The 18,770-nt window shown below is 44.9% G+C and overlaps 1 protein-coding gene across 1 annotated transcript; it reads right to left on the reverse strand.

Moving 5' to 3' along the window:
* Nucleotides 1-1,760: 1,760 nt before the first annotated feature.
* On the reverse strand, nucleotides 1,761-18,149 carry nrd1b (nardilysin b (N-arginine dibasic convertase)). The gene is made up of 29 exons (XM_020498592.2): nucleotides 17,939-18,149; nucleotides 16,733-16,951; nucleotides 16,198-16,462; nucleotides 15,878-15,959; nucleotides 15,506-15,659; nucleotides 15,165-15,238; nucleotides 14,814-14,909; nucleotides 14,312-14,434; nucleotides 14,082-14,139; nucleotides 13,938-14,011; nucleotides 13,771-13,840; nucleotides 13,441-13,639; nucleotides 13,147-13,260; nucleotides 12,912-13,016; nucleotides 12,581-12,704; nucleotides 10,480-10,566; nucleotides 10,165-10,284; nucleotides 9,906-9,957; nucleotides 9,632-9,782; nucleotides 8,570-8,697; nucleotides 8,118-8,280; nucleotides 7,768-7,799; nucleotides 7,149-7,287; nucleotides 6,956-7,003; nucleotides 5,222-5,274; nucleotides 4,992-5,075; nucleotides 4,349-4,556; nucleotides 3,020-3,109; nucleotides 1,761-2,827 (listed from the first exon to the last, which is right to left on the reverse strand). The coding sequence occupies exons 2-29, from the start codon at nucleotides 16,924-16,926 to the stop codon at nucleotides 2,591-2,593; spliced, it is 3,324 nt and encodes a 1,107-aa protein (XP_020354181.1). The 5' UTR covers nucleotides 16,927-16,951; nucleotides 17,939-18,149; the 3' UTR covers nucleotides 1,761-2,590.
* Nucleotides 18,150-18,770: the final 621 nt, after the last annotated feature.

The raw sequence follows: 18,770 nt of genomic DNA on the forward strand, positions 1-18,770 counted from the left end.
TGAGTTCAGGTAGGTCTGGAACAACATGGTTGGTTTCAGGTAGGTCTGGAACAATATGGTTGAGTTCAGGTAGGTCTGGAACAACATGGTTGGGTTCAGGTAGGTCAGCAACAACATGGTTGAGTTCAGGTAGGTCTGGAACAATATGGGGTTGAATTCAGGTAGGTGTGGAACAATATGGGGTTGAATTCCGGTAGGTCTGGAACAATATGGTTGAGTTCAGGTAGGTCAGGAACAATATGGTTGAGTTCAGGTAGGTCTGGAACAACATGGTTGAGTTCAGGTAGGTCTGGAACAACATGGTTGAGTTCAGGTAGGTCTGGAACAACATGGTTGGTTTCAGGTAGGTCTGGAACAATATGGTTGAGTTCAGGTAGGTCAGGAACAATATGGTTGAGTTCAGGTAGGTCTGGAACAACATGGTTGGGTTCAGGTAGGTCTGGAACAGTAGTGTGTGAATATAGTGTGTGTCTAGTGTGTGAATGGTTGCATGTAAAAGTTAAGTCCCTAAGCACTGATCTAAAGTCAGGCTGGGAAGAGGCCTGGAATACAGCCAAGCCATCTATTGATATTAGAACTGCTGGGAGTACTTTAGAGGCCCACTGACAAAACAGTTCCTTCCTCACTCTCCTCTTCAACTCAGGTGTTTGACAACAGCTGAAGAGAGATACGTTGACACGCTGCACCAGAATGAATGAATGGCGAGAGTCAACACAATGGAGCATTAGATGACTCATTCTGACTGCTGTATCAACAATAAAGAAAAACCCTTGAATGAGCAGGTGTCCAAATGTTTGACTGGTTATGTCTATATCACTGTGTAGTGGGCCTACAATACAGTCCTCAAATGTGAATTGCCATTAAATCTAGAAACAATGGAGATGTATACTACTCCGCTTTGTTATGCATTGAGCTATAAATGTGCATGCTGAGCATGTTGAATTAGGTATAAACTGGGTGGTTCGAGCCCTGAATGCTGATTGGCTGACAGCTGTGGTATATCAGACCGTATACCACAGGTATGACAAAACAGGTATTTTTAGTGCTGCAACTACATTGGTAACCAGTTTATAATAGCAATAAGGCACCTCAGGGGGTTGTGGTACATGGCCAATATACCACTGCTAAGGGTTGTCCAGGCGTTGCGTCGTGCCTAGGAACAGCCCTTAGCCGTGGTATATTGGCCATATACCACATCTCCTCAGGACTTATTGCTAAAGCATAACATTTAAGGAACTCCAAGACAAGGTAAAAAATTGTATTTCGTGAACTTCAATGGAATATTATGTTAAGCCTAAAAGAAATATGCTATGAACTACATAAAAACTAACATTGTAATGTTTGGTGCAACCTTCAGGAATATCACAAGAACATTCTTGCAACATCAGCCAATTCAGCCAATTCTGGGAACTTTCAAAGGAACCCATTTTCATTTGCAGGGTAGATATAGATTGCTTTACACTTAACACCCCCACAAAACTTGAAGGTCCTATCCACGAGATGACAATCCACAATGGGTCTAGAGGGTCTCGGGTAACAATAGGTTGTGCATCGTTCCATATCCACCTGATCAACTGGGGATCGAAGGATCCAGCTTTGAGAGTTGGCATTAATCCCAGTGCTTTAAATGTATTTCAGGGACAGTACAATTTACCTCATCCATCAACAATGTTTCAGCACCAACTGTAAATGGGCATTTAACAGAACTGGTCATCAACGCCGCATGATATCAAATGAAAGAGAAGACCAAAAAACACCTGGAACATCCGACATTTCACGTTTAATAAATATTTACATGTAAAGATGATGATAACAACAGGCTACAGATTAAAACATGCCAGTCTTCCAGTGGTTTTAAAAGGCAAGAGGTAGGGCTGAAATGTTAAACCTACAGTATACAGTAACAGTTAGCCTTCTTTACAAAACACAATTACAGTTAAAACCATACCTGGAAAACAAAATCAAACTATGTCACATACCGAACATGGAATCAGGCTCACTGGCATGACAAACACACTTGACTTTTCTACGGTCAGAATCTTACAGCTTGAACAGATGTTAACCCTGATGTCCATTGTTCAAATTACACACAATCCTTCATCAATGTTAGAGGTGATGTTTCATACGATATGTGATAGTAAGTTCAAATAACAACAAAATGAAGATAATGACAGATACATGATAGAACCCGTTCCTCTTTTCCACCCTCTCTGTCTGCCCTCCCTGCCAGCCAGACCCAGAGTCCCTACTGCTAACATTCACAGCAAAGGTGATTCCTCCGATTCAATCCATCAGGGACCGGTGAGAATAAAAAGGACAAGCTCTCGACCAATTTCGTTTAACACCGGCTGCTTTTGTGCCTAGCGAACTAGTGGTGATTGCAATTATTAATACTAGTGCCTGCTGCTGCTGTTATTTTATTATCTTGGATGAAAAGAGAAAGTGAAACGGTGGGGAACGAAGAGGGAGAAAGGAGGGTTTCCCTTCTGAAGACGCCACTGCACTGCGTTGTGGCCTGGCCTGGATCGTTGTCCTGAGCTAATATGGCTCCCCCTGCTCCTTCATTCGCCTCCCGCTTTGCGGAACCGATTTACTTGAGGATTTTGTGGTAGGGGTAGAGGGTGAGGGAGGAGGTGAACGCGCGGATGTCGTTGATGAGCGTGGCGTCGGCCAGCATGGGCGAGGCGGGCAGGAAGGTCAGCTTGGACACTTCTCCGTAGGAGGAGGTTTTAAGGGCCTGGTCTTGGTCCACTTCGCCCCCTGCGGGGTTCGGGCCGCAGCTGCTCTGGCCTACCTGGTCGTTCTCCTCTTCTCCGAAGCCTACCACCTGACACACAGAGACAGGGAGAGAGAGCGAGATTACAGTACGCTCTGGAATAGCAGAGAGTAGGATAGTGCCAATGACTGTATATATTAAATGGACAAAGCGAATGAGATCCCTCTCCATTCATTCCATGGGGAATGCTCAACGCACTCCCTCTCCCTTGCACACACACACAGTCAAAGCTGGCAGACTTACGTGCACGCTGAGTTTCTTGCTGGTGGTGTCCCTGTGCTCCATGAACCAGGACACCAGCTCTGCTTTGGTGATGAGCTTCAGAGCCTCAATCTGCAGCACAGCGGGACAGGATGAGTTAATGCATGAATAAACATTCCTACCCTTTCTCTCCCCCAGACGTTTGAGCCGCCTCCTCTTCCACCTAGTGCGGGCCATAGTGAAGCAAGCCTGGCATGTACACTAAATATACAAGAAGTATGTGGACACCCCTTCAAATTAGTGGATTTGGCTATTTCAGCCACCCTTGTTGCTGACAGGTGTATAAGTAAAATAAAACTATTTTTTAAATCGAGCGCACAGCCATGCAATCTCCACTGATAAACATTGGCAGTAGAACAGCCTTACTGGACAGCTCAGTGACTTTCAACGTGCCACCGTCATAGGATTCCACCTTTCCAACAAGTGAGCCCTGCTAGAGCTGCCCCGGTCAACTGTAAGTGCGGTCATGGTGAAGTGGAAACGTCTAGGAGCAACAACGGCTCAGCCGCAAAGTGGTAGGCCACACAAGCTCACAGGTTGGGACCGCCGAGTGGAAACGTGTTCTCTGGAGTGATGAATCACGCTTCACCATCTGGCAATCCAACAGACAAATCTGGGTTTGGTGGATGCCAGGAGAACGCAACCTGCCCGAGTGTACAGTGCCAACGGTAAAGTTTGGTGGAGGAGGAATAATGGTCTCGGCTGTTTTTCATGGTTCGGGCTAGGCCATTTAGTTCCAGTGAAGGGAAATCTTAATGTTACAGCCTACAATGACATTATAGACAATTCTGTGATTCCAACTTTGTGGCAACAGTTTGGCGAAGGCCCTTTCTCGTTTCAGCATGGCAATGCCCCCATGCACAAAGCGATGGTCCATACAGAAATGGTTTGTCGAGATCGGTGTGGAAGAACTTGACTGGCCTGCACAGAGCCCTTACCTCAACCCCATCAAACACCTTTGGGATTAATTGGAACGCCGAATTGCGAGCCAGGCCTAATCGCCCCACATCAGTGTCTGATCTCACTAATGCTCGTGGCTGAATGGAAGCAAGTCCCCGCAGCAATGTTCCAACATTGAATGGAAAGCTTTCCTAGAATAGTGGAGGCTGTTATAGCAGAAAATGGGGGACCAACTCCATATTAATGCCCATGATTTTGGAACGAGATGTTCGACGAGCAGGTGTCCACATACTTTTGGTCATGTATTGTATATGATGGAGGGGTAGTGCCACCAGAGGAGAGCCACACCTGATGTCGACATTATGACAGAGTTGGAGTAAAACATACGGCTGTGACCGTGTACAGTCTTACCTCTCTGTTGAGTCGGTCGAAGACGTACTGCTGGGTGACTACCTCGAACCAGTTGCGGTCCACCTCCTCCCCCAGGTGCGTGTCCTCACACTCTTTGAGCTTGATGAGAGCGGTCACCTGGGTCTTGAAGGCCTCGTCCGTGAGGTTGGTCATCTTCTCCCCGAAGCTCACCAGGAACTCCTCGATCTTGGTCTCCACGTAGTCCGTGCTGGGAGGGAGAGAAACGGACACCGGGTGCGTCAGACTGCCTCTTAGTTGTATTCAAAAAAACGAAAGGGGATGGCATCTCTCAAAAAGAGAGTTATTTTCAATGCATCTGTGCTCTTTTTTTTTAAAATACAAATCTTGCCCTTGTAATCTTTCGATAACCTTCTCAGGCTTATGTGAAGCATATTGTACTGCTACTGTGTAATACACTTCTATATTCAACAATGCTAACCATCTGACCTGAACATGACGCTACCATCCTTCTCCTCTGAACTGCCCCTGACAAAACATCAGCAGCGGTCACTGACCCTGACGCACAACTACAAGTTGGGTTTCCTTATGCATGTCGAATATTCCAATACGAAATTAAATAATCGTATCGCAACAACATTTTGATCAAGTGTAGCGTAAGAGATATACAGTGCTGGTGACTCACTTGAACTTGGTGGCCTGCGTTTCCACGGTGATGGAGAAGCCTAGGACACCCGAAGTGTTTCTGCATGTGGGGTACACCTGATAGCTGATGGATACAAGGTCAGAGTTCAAATCAGTCAACACTGCTCTGTTAAGTAGTGGTTATTAAGTAGTAGTTACTTATTAGATATTATTACACATTAGTTCTTTATTCTTTTAGTTATGGGGGGGGGGGGGGGGGGGGGGACTAACCCAAGAGTCTCCTTTGTCCTGAGGAAATCAAAGCAAGGCTCCTCCATGTGCATCTGGGAACAGAGCAGCAAAGATAGCACTTCATTAAAGGGGCGGCAGGGTAGCCTAGTGGTTAGAGCATCGGACTAGTAACTGAAAGGTTGCAAGTTCAAATCCCCGAGCTGACAAGGTACAAATCTGTCGTTCTGCCCCTGAACAGGCAGTTAACCCACTGTTCCTAGGCCGCCATTGAAATAAGAATTTGTTCTTAACTGACTTGCCTAGTAAAATAAAGGAAAAATATATATATATTAAATGAAAAAAGGGACCATTTTGGATTTTGGCAAATCAGTTGAACTCGTGGATAACATGTTGATGTCTCCGCATGCGGTTTGAAAGAAGTTGTTAACTAGCGTAACAGCTAGCATACCATAGACTTCCAGTCATTGCGTGAACGCTAGTTAGCATTGGCTCTCGAAACTACCTCTTACTTCGTTCATACAGGATGCAGACATAAAAATGGTATCGATGAGTTCATCTGACTCTGAGGAAGTAGATAAAGGGCGTAGCAAAATCCTGAAGTATCCCTTTAACCCATAACACCACTCACTGACTCAGGGCTCTATTTTCAAAAACCTAACGCAATGGTAAATCGAATCGCTGGCGGTAGCACTATAGGTCTGGAGGTGTGTCCGAAATATTAGTATTTATTTTCACAGCTCGAATTATGAGCTCAATAGTTGGCAGTGGTGCGAAAGGGCTAGGTTTTGATGAATAAACAAACTGTAGGTATGACGAAAACCTGGCCACACACTGGCCAATCAAAGCGTTCCATGGATTAATACTGCACTGCATGCATTTGCCTCAAGTTCTGTATGTTATTGACAGTCTTTGCATTGTCATCAACTCCAATTTGGCTGGGGGCATGGACTATTCTCATCCTGGTCCATTGTGGATTGATACGACAGTTTATTAAACTGCATAGGCTACAGTAACGAATAGCCTAATAGCAACAGAAAAAATATATAACAAATATAAAAAACAGTACTTGCTCAACGCCTATGTTTGGATTGTCGGCAGTCAGGTCAACATTGTTGAAATTGGCTGTAGTATAGCCAAGCATACACGTCTTTATGCATTGCACATCTCCCAAAATGAATCAAATACTAGGCTCTCGTAAATTGTATTGTACGTGTGAAACACGTTCTCAATAAGCAAAATATAGCCTAGGCCTGTCGTTGATACTTAAATGATTAAGTAAGTCAGGAGGAGTGCATCTTTGGTAACCAGAGGGGATCTCTGGGATAGATACTTGAACAAATTAAATGAAGTACGCAGGTAGGATGTGCAGCGTCTTTTCAATTCAAGGCACTCTGACGAATAGACCATTTAAAACACCTTTTAGGGATAGGATACTTTGCAAGGCCAGGATAAAAAAAAGACAAGACACATTGCTGTTGAAGCAACCTTATTAGTCTAGGCCTAGGTTAAGGGAAAACTACGGAGGGCTTGAAATGAAACGGAAAACAAGCATCTGTTTTTTTAAAACAACAATATTTCCAAATAGGATGGGCTGCAGGACATTGTCACTTTTGCTCTTGTATTTAAGCACACATCTCAAATATTGCCACCCCTCCCACCTCGGTGCAAGCGAAATAACAAACTAACATGCGTTTGACACTTGCGCCTCCTTGGCGCCGGACGTAAATAGAGCCCTTAGTATTCCAGTCAAGCCTTGTTAGCTACGACACTTACCACCAGTAACTCCATCAGCGTGTGTTCTCTCAGGTTCTTCAGGCCTGACTGGACAAGGACAGAAAAATACAGGTTATTTATCGACCTCAAAAGACCAGACACAGACCGAACTGTAATGTTGAGCGAATGTTGGTTGAAGGTCGGGGGAAATGTTGGGCGAAGGTTGGCCGACCGCTGGCTGAACGTTAGGTACCTGGTAGTAGACAGTAACTTCAGAGTTGGCATCTCCTTTGTTGAGGGACTTGACTTTGCACAGGTGAGGCTTCTGAGGAAGCTCCACCACTCTGAAGAGCACAGGGACCTCCACGGACAGACGCTTGAACTGCAGTTTGCTGTAGAGCGCAGAAGATTACTGCATCTACATGTTATTCATTTAGCTGACGGTCTTGTACAGAGTGACTTACAATCAGTTCATTCAACTAAAGTAGGTCATACCAACCACACATCTCAATCATTGCAAGTAATAGCAATAGTAAGGAAGTGCTGCGTTGGTTGACGATAATAATAAAAGGAGGGGGCTTATATTTGTCCTGTTACACACAGGTGTGCGATGTAAATGCTTCATTGAATTAATTTCTTTGCATTTGCCAACTCCCCCCCGAGACACCCGCAGGGAGCGGGGTCACGGCCAGGGTCGCCATTGTACAGGGCCCCTGCTAAGCTCAAGGGCACCGCGACAGATTTGTTTTCTTCACTTTGGTCGGCTCCGGAATTTGAACCAGCAACCTTTCAGGTTACTGGTCCAACGCGCTAACCTGAAGGCTACAGACCTGCTTTTCAGAGTTAAGAAAGAGAATGCGGAGGATACTTACTCAATAAAATACTGCAGAAACTTCATTGACTCCTGTGGGCAAAGAACAGTTGCATAATGCCTATTAGCATGATTATTATAGCATAGGGATAGCAGCAGAATAATTCAAATGTATTACTTCACATCACCTACTTGATTAGGACAATAATCAACATGCAAGAAAGATCTGGGATGCAAGCGCCGGGGTTAGTGCTAAACAGCTATTTTAGTCCGTCCTCTCTAGACAAGCTAAAAACAGTGTGTGTATGTTTTAGTGTTTGTGTGCATCAGACAGTGTTCGTGTGTGTTTATAAAGAGGCTTACAGTACTGGTGAAGTGTGTGCGTTTCTGAATGTGTCAGTTTGTGCTCACAGTGCTCGTGAAGTTGCCCTGCACCAGCCCCTCGGTGTAGAGCTGGGCTTTGAGGCTGCTGACAAAGGTCATGAGGTCATCCACGGTGAGGCCCTTCATGATGGCCTGGTACTTCTGGATGACCGACCAGCGACAGTGTTCCAGGATCAACAGACGCACGTCCCTGAGAGAGGGAGGGGAAAGGAAGGAGAGAGAGATGTAGGAAAGAGGGGGAGGAAGAGAAAAAAATGGATGTGTTCAAATAAATTCATCCCACCAATTTATCAGTGTTACTGTTTTGAAGGTAGTTTTATCACTTTTACAACTCTGACTCGTGTTCCGAAAGAGAGAGAGGGGGATAAATGCAGCTAGAGAGAAGAAGAAAATGAGTGGGTGGATTTGCAAAGAACGAGCAGCCAGATACTGTATGCTACACAGGGTGGAGCAGTCACAGTGCTTGAAACCCAACTCACTTCCCCAGCCTCTCTGGCTTGATGAGGATGTTGAAGTAGGTCTTCTTCAGCTGCTCTGCGAACATGTTAAACACACCGGGCTCAGCCGTGAAGTCTGCCAGGTGGTCCACTATCAAGTTCAACAGCAACTAACACAGGGACAGAGAAAGGGAGGTTGAGTTGGCAGGAGGTCAGCTTTAGGGTTGTCTGAAGCTAGGGCACATTTGTTGAAGTGCAGAATGGGTTTATAGACAGAGTGTACAATACATTAGGAAAACCTTCCTAATATGGAGTTGCACCCCTTCACTTTTGCCCTCAGAACAGCCTCAATTTGTTGGGACATGGACTCGACAAGGTGTCGAAAGCGTTCCACAGGGATGCTGGCCCATGTTGACTCCAATGCTTCCCACAGTTGTGTCAAGTTGGCTGGCTGTCCTTTTGGTGGTGGACCTTCTTGACACACATGGGAACTGTTGAGTGTGAAAAACCCAGCAGCGTTGCAGTTCTTGACACACTCAAACCGGTGCGCCTGGCACATGTTACCATACCCCGTTCCAAGGCACTAAAATCTTTTGTCTTGCCCACTCACCCGTTGAATGGTACACAATACACAATTCATGTCTCAAGACTTAAAAATCCTTCTTCCACCTGTCTCCTCCCCTTCATCTACACAGACTGAAAAACAGCTTCTATCTCACGGTCATCAGACTGTTAAACAGCCATCACTAACTCACTAAAGCTGCTGCCTACATAGAGACTCACAAAAAATTCCACTTTAATAATGTTTCCATATCTTACATTACTCATCTCATTTGTATATACTCTCTTATACCATCACCTCTCATCCATATTTTTATATGTACATATTCGTATTCCATCCCTTTAGATTTGTGTGTATTAGGTAGTTATTGGGGAATTGTTAGATATTACTGCACTGTCGGAACTAGAAGCACAAGCATTTCGCTAAACTCACATTAACATCGGCTAACCATGTGTATGTGACCAATAAAATGTTATATGCATGTACAGTATGTATGTATGTATGTATGCATGTATGTATGTATGCATGCATGCAACACTCACAGGCAGCTTGTGGTTGAAGCCCTTGACCCTGATGACGAGTCCGTGCTCCCCAGCAATCAGTTTGTACTCCAGTTGGGCCACATCAGCCTCGTAGGCTGGCTCTGCCAGGTTATGGGCCAAGATGTTCACAAAGATGTCAAACAGCACCAGGCTACAGGGGCACAATACATAGACATTTAGAAAGGACCTCTAGCACTTTTGCAGCTAGGAGCAATTGTGAATAGCAATCAAAAGCAAAGATTTTGTAAGACATTGATTCATATAAAATACTAACTTCTCTGGAGATTTCTGAATCATTGGGGAGAGGAGGTTGAAACGGACATAAGCTAACAGAAGAAAATAAAAGAGGGAATGTATTAAATCACGAGAACATTATGTCATTTGAAATGTGTTAAATAGCCTTGTAGCTACTAACATTTCTGTCTTACACATATTGAAAAAGAGTAGATCACATGTCACTACAATTCCCCTGGGTTGTATATATTACCAAAGTAAGCCAACAAAAGAACACACTCCAATAAACACAGACACACCTTTAGGTATCTTGAACTTATTGTCCTTTTTGAACCAGAGACAGCCCCTCTCATTGTTCACTATCCGCACCGGGACTTCTGTGTCTGGACAGTCCGATGGTTTCAGGGTGAAATCCGTTGCTATGGAAACAAAGGAACAGGATATAGCCTATTGTCTGTGTCACTCCCAGGATTTATTTATGTTTGATAAAAAAATAAAATTAAAAAAATGATAGGAATATGGCACCAAAAAATTGTACACATTAATAGACCGAAAAGTGAATATTGAAGAGTAAATGTGATTGGTGCACAACAATGTCCATCATCTGCACTGACCAATGAACTTGTTCTCAGCAGGCAGGTGGAGGTCGGGGTTGAGGTCAAAGTCTCCGGCCCAGCGCCGTGCCCACTCCTCAGGGAGGTCTGCCAGTACAGAACAGGACACTCAGTCAGTCACAGACCAACACACCACATTAACATCACACACTATCTGAATCATGTCACGAAATGAGCCGCTGAATATACGGCCACCGAGAATGTGTTTTTGCTTCGTCATTATGGGGGTATTGTGTGCAGATTTTAGGGGGGGGGGGGGGGACTATTTAATCCATTTTAAAATAAGGCTGTAACGTAACAAAATATGGAAAAAGTCAAATGTGTCTGATGACTTTCCAAATGCACTGTAAGCCTACTTTGCAGTTAACATTTAATTTAGAAGATTGAGGGAAAAGCCTTTGTCTGTCTGTCTACCCAGAAGACGGTTATCTTTAACGCTAACTGGCAACGTATGTGCCACACAGACAGACAGGGGAAATATTGCTGGAAATGAATTGGCAGATGGCATAAAAAGCCAAATGTCACACTAATTGTGGCTAACCAGGTGTGGGATAACGTCAATGTGAATTTAATTGGATCTTGAAGTGTCTGTGAAGTGTGAGATTTGTTTACGGTAGTTTGTGGTGGAACACGTGGGGGGGGAAAAAAACACACGCACTTTCAGAATTGTTTGGCGAGCTACTCATAGGTGGTACTGGAGCTCGCGATTGACCTGTTGCACAACCCCCTGCTCTAGGATGGTGTTATATACCAAGCTAACATATAAATTGTTTAAAGATATTCATACAATGGAGCATTTAGCCATTTGATAGGACCCCTGGAGGTAAACATGCCTGGGTGAGCAGAAATAATAACAGCAAGCATGAATCACAACATAACGGCAGACGTCGTCAGCAATGGAATAATTATACAGACAAAGTAGGCCGACTAAACAACGCCAAGTAGACAGATAAAAACGACCGCATTGGGCCTCAGCAAAGTTGTTGGGAAAATTATGATTAAATGACTGAACAAATCATTTTAAATGGAACTGTAACTAAGTAAAACTTATACTCTGTTTTATTATATCTGATTAACAACATGAGTTCATAAGAAGAGATTGTGTGACACGGACAAGGAGTAATTAAAGTTCATGAACGCCATTCCAACTAGGAAGAAACGGACTGTGTAAACACATAAGGTCGTTAACCCAGCGTTGAACCTACAGAAACTTAGCTCTGGGGTTTTTAGATAACCTAGGAATGCACTCACTGCCTTTTCTGTTAATTAGAACTGTCAGCTCAGTGGTGATCAATGATATTGAAGGGTCAAAAGTTACCTGGGAGTGTGTTAGTAAGTTAGAATGAACTTTTCACCTCACTTTGTCCCGGTCAAGAGGGGATTCTGTTAAAGCAATGAAATGATGTGATGATCTGTATATAAACTGTTGTTCGTGGTTAAGTGGCAGCGCGCTCCGAGAATAAATTCTGTTACCTATTATTGAAAGACTGGTCTGCGTCTATTTTATGCAAACAAGAATCTTAGAAATTCTCATAAAATAGATTACGGGTTTTCAATTGATGAAAGCACATTGGCATAATTAAATTACACTAACAAAAGTCTACAGAAAATACCTTGACTGAACTACAATGACTAACTACGGATTCTGACTCAGAGAAGGGCAGACTTGTGCCCTGAGACGAGTGGCGGTGCGAGTGTCTGTCTGGGGAAGTTATTTTGAGCACACATAGTTTGAGTGAGAGAGAGATGCGTGCTGGTAGCTGAAAATGACTTTATTCTGATCACAGATTATTTTATTTTTTTAAAACTTATTTGGAAAAATCTCCAAATCCTTTACGATACTCGTTTTGTCAGAGTACTCGGCACATCCCTACAGCACTGTAAGAAGAATCATATAAAGGTAATATCTTGTTATGATGACAATAACAGCTATTGTAGGTCCAATTCAGCCAATCTCACTTTAAGCAAATCCTGGGCCGGTATTCACAGTGTCTCAGAGTAGTGCAGATCTAAGATCAGCTTAGCCTTTTAGATCAAAATGAATGGAAAAGCGTTACCTGATCCTAGATCAGCACTCCTAATCAGAGACACTTGCTCTTACCCTCCATGCTGTAGTTGGTGCCGAACCACTTCTCCTTGTGGGAGCAGTAGCCCTCGTGCTCCGGGGACAGCAGTAGCAGGTTGGCCCTCTCTGGGGTAAGCAGGGCCAGGGCCAAGGAGATCACCTGTAGAGGACAGACACACACACACACACACACACTTCAATGAAGTATACAGTTGCGTGCATTACAGTTGCAGTACAGGCTTTGGTATGGGCAATTGTTCTGACAATACTGTGGGGTGACCTAACTTTTTAGGGCCTGCAGAAATGAGCCATTACAGATTAACTAGGAATGATCCAATGACTACTTGGTGAAACAGACAGGCAGTACCTCTGGGTTATACTCAAACATGAGCTGGTCTCCAGTCAGGAAGTCCTCTTTGGGGAAGAGCTGCATGTTCTCACAGATGTTCTCCACGTACTCTATGGGGTCGGTCTGTGGTGGGACAGAAGTTCGTACAGAGCTCTCAGTCACTTATGACATGCTTATGACGCGTTATGTCATGGCAATGACAGCTTAAAGTCAGCTTCGCGACAGAGGGTTAGACCGGGAAGTGTGACTGTACCTGCTCCTGGTAGTGGAACTCATTGGCTTCGATCTTCTGGATTTCTTCATAGATTCTCTGCTGTGGACCCAGAGTCTGCAGCATCTTCATATACTGGAACACTAGATGAACCACCTGTACAGGGAAAACGGCTGCACTTTACATCCAGACTGTGTGTGTCATCACACATGGGCGTGTGTATATACATTTTTGCCTGTGTGTGTGTCTGTGTGTGTGTGTCATCACACATTGGCACGTGTGCGTTTATGTGTTTTGCATGTGTGTTTGTGTCTGTGTGTGCGCGCGCCAGTTGACCTGATGAAAGTTCTGGAATCCTTCGTCAGTGAGCGTGATGGATATGGAAAATATGGAGTAGGTGGTGTTCTGGTCAAAGCCTGTCTCACTGTTCCCTCCAAACAGAGCCAGGGCCCAGCACTTCTTCCGGAGCAAGGATAGGATGCTGCCGGCGCCTTCGTGCCCAATCAACCAGGAGATGTAGTGCAGGGGCTTCACCCTACACGGAGAAACCAAGACAACCCAAGCAGTTTGTGTGGAGCGCAGGATAATTGTGAGGTGGAAATATTTGCTAAATTGGTCTTTCAACGGTTCAACAGGTGAGGGTGCCATTGTTGAGGGGAGGCTTACCTGTACTGCTTGCCCTGAGGAGGTAACGCCCAGGTGACTGTGAGAGCATGCACCTTCCTCACAGGAACAACTGCCACACACACACACACGATTGAAATTGAGGAATTGGTACAGTCAGTAAGTAAGATAAAATGACATGTATGAATGTTAGTTTAAAGCCTGTGTACTTCTGTAGAGCTTGTTGAAGGTTGGTGTGTCGAACGGGTCCTGGAGGTCAGAGAAGTCAGGCCTCGGTTGGGCGCTGCAAAAAAGTGACAGAGTGAGCGAGCGCGAGTATGTTTGACAGCATGCATGTGGCCGTGTGCACTTACTTGTTGGGCACCTTGCTGAAGACCTCTCTAACCCATTCCTCCAGTGTGTTCAATGTCTCTGATGGACAGACAAGGACAGTTGAGTCAAGTTGATTTCAACAGATCGACTACAATCGCCATTAATTTCAGTAGACGGACCGCAATCCTCATTAATTTCAGTAGACTGACTACAATCCCTATTCACTTCAGTAGAGTAGGGATCCTTTGCATCTGGCCGTTTGGCTAGCTACCTTTGGACTGCACTGTGAGGGTCATGTAGTGAGCAGAGTAGTATCTCTTCCAGAAGTCTCGGAGACGCTGGTAGGTGTTGATCTGCTTCTCTCTGGGCTCGTGCTTCAGGGTCTGAGCATTTCCTGGGGGAGACCGAGGACAGGATGAGGACACATGTTATTACACCTTTAATTAACGTTTTAACATAGTGTAATAACTTGAGTGACTGAAATAACTGTTATTCCGCATTATTAACCGTGCAGATAGACATTACCATCCATATGCATGTAATAAAAGCTCACCGTGTACATATTTAAAAGGCAGACATCACTTGACGATCACAGAGACATTTACAAGCAGGAAAGTGCAAATGAAAATGCATCCAACTATTTGTTTTACAAGCAGGACAAAGTAGAATTAGAATATTTGTCGAACAACGGAAGCCTTTGGTACCTGGGTAGCATTTGCGATGGAGGAGAGATAATTGGGAAATGAAATGACAGCCAATGTGTGTATCCTTACCCCAGCAGAACTTGCCCATGGGGTGCTTGGGCCTGGCCAGGCTTCCGAACAGCATCTCCTTGCGGTGGGAGTCTGATGGACGAGCCAGTTGGTACTCTGCACATCAAAGGGAGAGGCATGGACAATCCATTAGAGGAGTGAGAGTGGGAACTGTGACTGAGGCTGGGGCATGGAAAAAGGCTGTGGTATTCAACATTGGAAGGGTCTCAGTTGTCTACACTGGTCTCTCTTCGTCTTGAGTCCTTCATTCATGCTGACCAGCTCTGTGAAACCAATCTGAGCAGATGAAGGAGAAAGAGGGAGGCTTCTTTAGACGCGGCCGTGGTTTCCTCTTACTATTCCCCGACTCACCACTGTCCACTGCTTCCACCTCTCTGTCGATGGCGTCCTCGATCATCAGCGGGCAGATGAAGAACTGGGCCCATCTGGGGAATGGGAGAGATCATCCAATGACAAACTGCACACCTCGTATTCATTAGGCACGAAACGGAAGGACACGTTTTGAAACAGAGAGTAAACTTGTCCAATAATAAATACTTATTTTAATTTTCCATTGCAAAAGTTTTTGAACAGTGTGCACTATTGTAAACGACCCTGGACAAGTTAGATTTAGGGCCACTTTTGAGGCATGAAAACAGCTAACAAAAGGTTGGTTTGGGGCTGAACTGTTCCTTTGAGGCTGCTTGGCTCACCTGTCGAGAGCCTCGCGGAAGTACTTCCTCTGGACGTCAAACTGGAAGATGGTCCGCTCACAGTCGGTGGAGGCATTGTCGCTTCCGCCGTGCTTCTTCAGGAAGGCATCGAAACCGTTCTCAGCGGGGTACTTCTCACTGCCCATGAACACCACTGAGAGAAAAGAGAGGAAGAGCGGAAAAGAGTGAGGGAGCGAGAGAGAGAGTGCAAAGAGAGAGAGTCAAAAGATTAGAGGGAAGACCAGGTAAAGAAAGAGAGAAACAGATAGACGTGTTGTTTAGAGGTAGTGTTCCAATATAGTGTTAGATTGAGAATGTGCATCATTTTCTGTAGCGCTACAGTACACAAGGTCCCCTGTTAAAAGCACTCACTGTGCTCAAGGAAATGGGCCAGGCCTGGAAGGTCCTCCGGGTCACTGAAGCTCCCCACACTGATACAGAGAGCAGCTGCAGACTGGGAGACACGGGAGGGATGAGTACACACATTAAAAAACACACACACAACATGCACGAGCATGCAAGCACACACACTTTTTCATTTGATAAATTCCATCAGTCCCCACACTTTATCACACTATCCCTAGAGTGAACTAGCTGGTTGCATAGCACCCTTGTGGCTCTGCTCCCTCTGTGAGCTGTTGGATCACTCATCTGAAAGCATTAGCCTAGTATTGTGCTATAAGGAAACCAACCTGTTTCTCTGAACTCCGCTTCTTCTGTTTCCCTTCTTGCTCCTCATCTAGCTCCTCAAAGTCACTGTCGTGCTCTTCTTCCGCATCCTCGTCCTCCTCTTCTGTGCCCTCCCCTGAATCCCCCTCTTCTTCCGCTTCCTCACCACCTCCTGATGCTCCGTCCTCTTCCTCCTCCTCCTCCTCCTCTCCGCAGGCGTCCTTGCCGTCTGCCCCGCTAAAGTCTGAGATGAGGAGAACTCTCAGGCCATTGGTCAGCTCGATATACCTTCAGAGCGAGTAAAATAAATGAATATGATAAGCCAGTTCTACTTCAGTGAAACTGAAAACATCACAACCTGGGACGGGTAGAGAAATTCGCACGCACTCTGATGATGCAGCTATTAATCTTGGTTAACCCAGAACTAGTATTGTGGAATTGGTCAGCTGCTCAATTAAGTTCTGGGTCCATAGCAGTATGTTTCCGTAGATTTTTCAGAGGGAGATTACGCGTCTATATCTGAATTTAGAAATGTTCTTTATATCAAGTTGATCTTACCTGTACTTCTTAGGATCGCTGGGTGACTTGTTGATCTGGAGGTCTCCCTGGTCTTCATCACCTCCTACTCCTCCATCCCCCGCAGCCAGGTCCCTGGGCTCGGCTTGGGGTGGTGGCGGCTCACCATGGTCTGGTGCAGACACCTGCCCAGGGCCGCCTGCTGCAGAACTATTCACTTTACTCGTCTGAGGCATTCTCTCAGGAGCTGCAGGTTTCTCACTGCAATTGCACAACATGAAACCCTTCAGATAGTGCAGCATTTGAGCATAAAGAGCCAAGAATGTGTGAAATTGAGCAAGCATCCGGAATTAACCCGATTAGTCTGGCCACCACATTTCAGCATCAGACCTGCTAGCTAACTACTGTCACAGTTCCCTCCTGATTCCCACCTGCCCCTATCTATTAGATCTGAAGGGGTTGGAAAGGTGTAGGCAGTGTGGCGAGCCCCCCCCCCCCCCCCCCCACACTTATTCCTATAGATCTGAGGGTGTGAGACCGGTTTAAGGGACTTTAAGGGGGGGGGGGGGGGGTCGCCACACTGCCTACACCTTTCCAACCCCTTCAGATCTAATAGATAGGGGCAGGTGGGAAGGGAATCAGGAGGGAACTGTGACAGTAGTTAGCTAGCAGGTCTGATGCTGAAATGTGGTGGCCAGACTAATCGCATTGTAGCTAAACAAGATCAGCAATTATGTTGTTACGCTGGCTAGTGTTTGTGGATACATCATGCACTGGCTGACTAGCTAGCTACCTTGGCTAACTATTTGCAACGTCAAAGAGCAGTGGAAGATTCGGAAGATAGCTAGCTAACGTAAAACGTTAGTACCATACGTTGACATGATGAAACGGATAAAACACATTAGTTCAGTGTCAAGTATGCACAAAAAAGGGGTATCAACAGCCTGGGTCTGTTACTTTCTAGCTAGCTACGTCACTGTCAATTCAGGTCATCAGTCAAAACACAAAATTGCAAAATAAGAAAAAAAAATACAAAATTGCAGACAGCGGGCGCTAGCTAGCTAAGAGTTAGCTAGCATGACGACTTTCAGTAATCCCATCCGGCTTTCGATAGCAGCCAAACCGCCATTGAAATGTCGGATTTTGAATACAAAAACTGCTCTGTATCAACGTGTATAACACAATACCACTAACTAATAAAAACAACAAATATTGGCTATTATGCACAGCGTTTGTAAATGTACTTACCTTTTTTTTCTAAATAATGAAAGTTATCTAGCACTAGTCTCGACAACCTAACCCACTACCCAATCGTGTGCACGTCGCGATATGATTCGCTGGGAACAACGCACAGAGCAACAACGGAACATCTGATTGCTTCAAACCGAAAATATATTTTACGACATACATTAATGCTTGTTTGTTAGTCCGGTGCAAAACATTTCAGCGAAGAAAAAAAACACACACCCGGTTGAGCAGGATTATACACCGGTGAAGTGTGTGCGTGCGCGTTTTCACATATCTTCATGTACTCTGGATGGGATTATCTCAGCCATTGCATGAACGGATTTCATCCACATGCATGATTGATCCGCGATATGCCCATGAAATATACTCACCACAATTTTCCACAACACCACCAATTCATGATTATATTTTCAGGTGTGATATGACGGGGAGAATTAAAATAGACACGAAAAATGTCACTTCACCCGCTTGACATTGATCTTTGTCTGTCTGACAATCAGAAAAAAAATCTGAAATAGCAGTGATGATTCGGTCCTAAGAATAAGAATTCTATTGTGATGATTCTGTCCATATAATTAGAATGATTCATTCTAATTCTATGATTCTGTCATTGAATAAATCCCATGTATAAACTGGGTGGTTCGAGCCCTGAATTCTAATTGGCTAACAGCCGTGGCATATTTAAGACCCAAGGATGTGTGGTATATTGCCAATATACCACGACTAAGGGCTGTTCTTATGCAGGATGCAACGCGGAGTGCCTGGATACAGACCTTAGCCGTGGTATATTGGCCATATACCACAAACCCCCGAGGTGCCTTATTGCTATTAT

Source organism: Oncorhynchus kisutch, linkage group LG13 (assembly GCF_002021735.2).
Source record: "Oncorhynchus kisutch isolate 150728-3 linkage group LG13, Okis_V2, whole genome shotgun sequence".
Lineage (NCBI taxonomy): Eukaryota > Metazoa > Chordata > Actinopteri > Salmoniformes > Salmonidae > Oncorhynchus > Oncorhynchus kisutch.

Excerpts from the sequence above, each read along its gene's own strand:
- nrd1b (XM_020498592.2), bottom strand. The coding sequence starts at position 16,926 with ATGCCTCAGACGAGTAAAGTGAATAGTTCTGCAGCAGGCGGCCCTGGG. Across the intron at positions 14,435-14,813 it reads CATGGGCAAGTTCTGCTGGG|GAAATGCTCAGACCCTGAAG; the intron begins GTAAGGATACAC and ends GGTCTCCCCCAG. Across the intron at positions 4,557-4,991 it reads ACGCAGGCCACCAAGTTCAA|CACGGACTACGTGGAGACCA; the intron begins GTGAGTCACCAG and ends TCTCCCTCCCAG.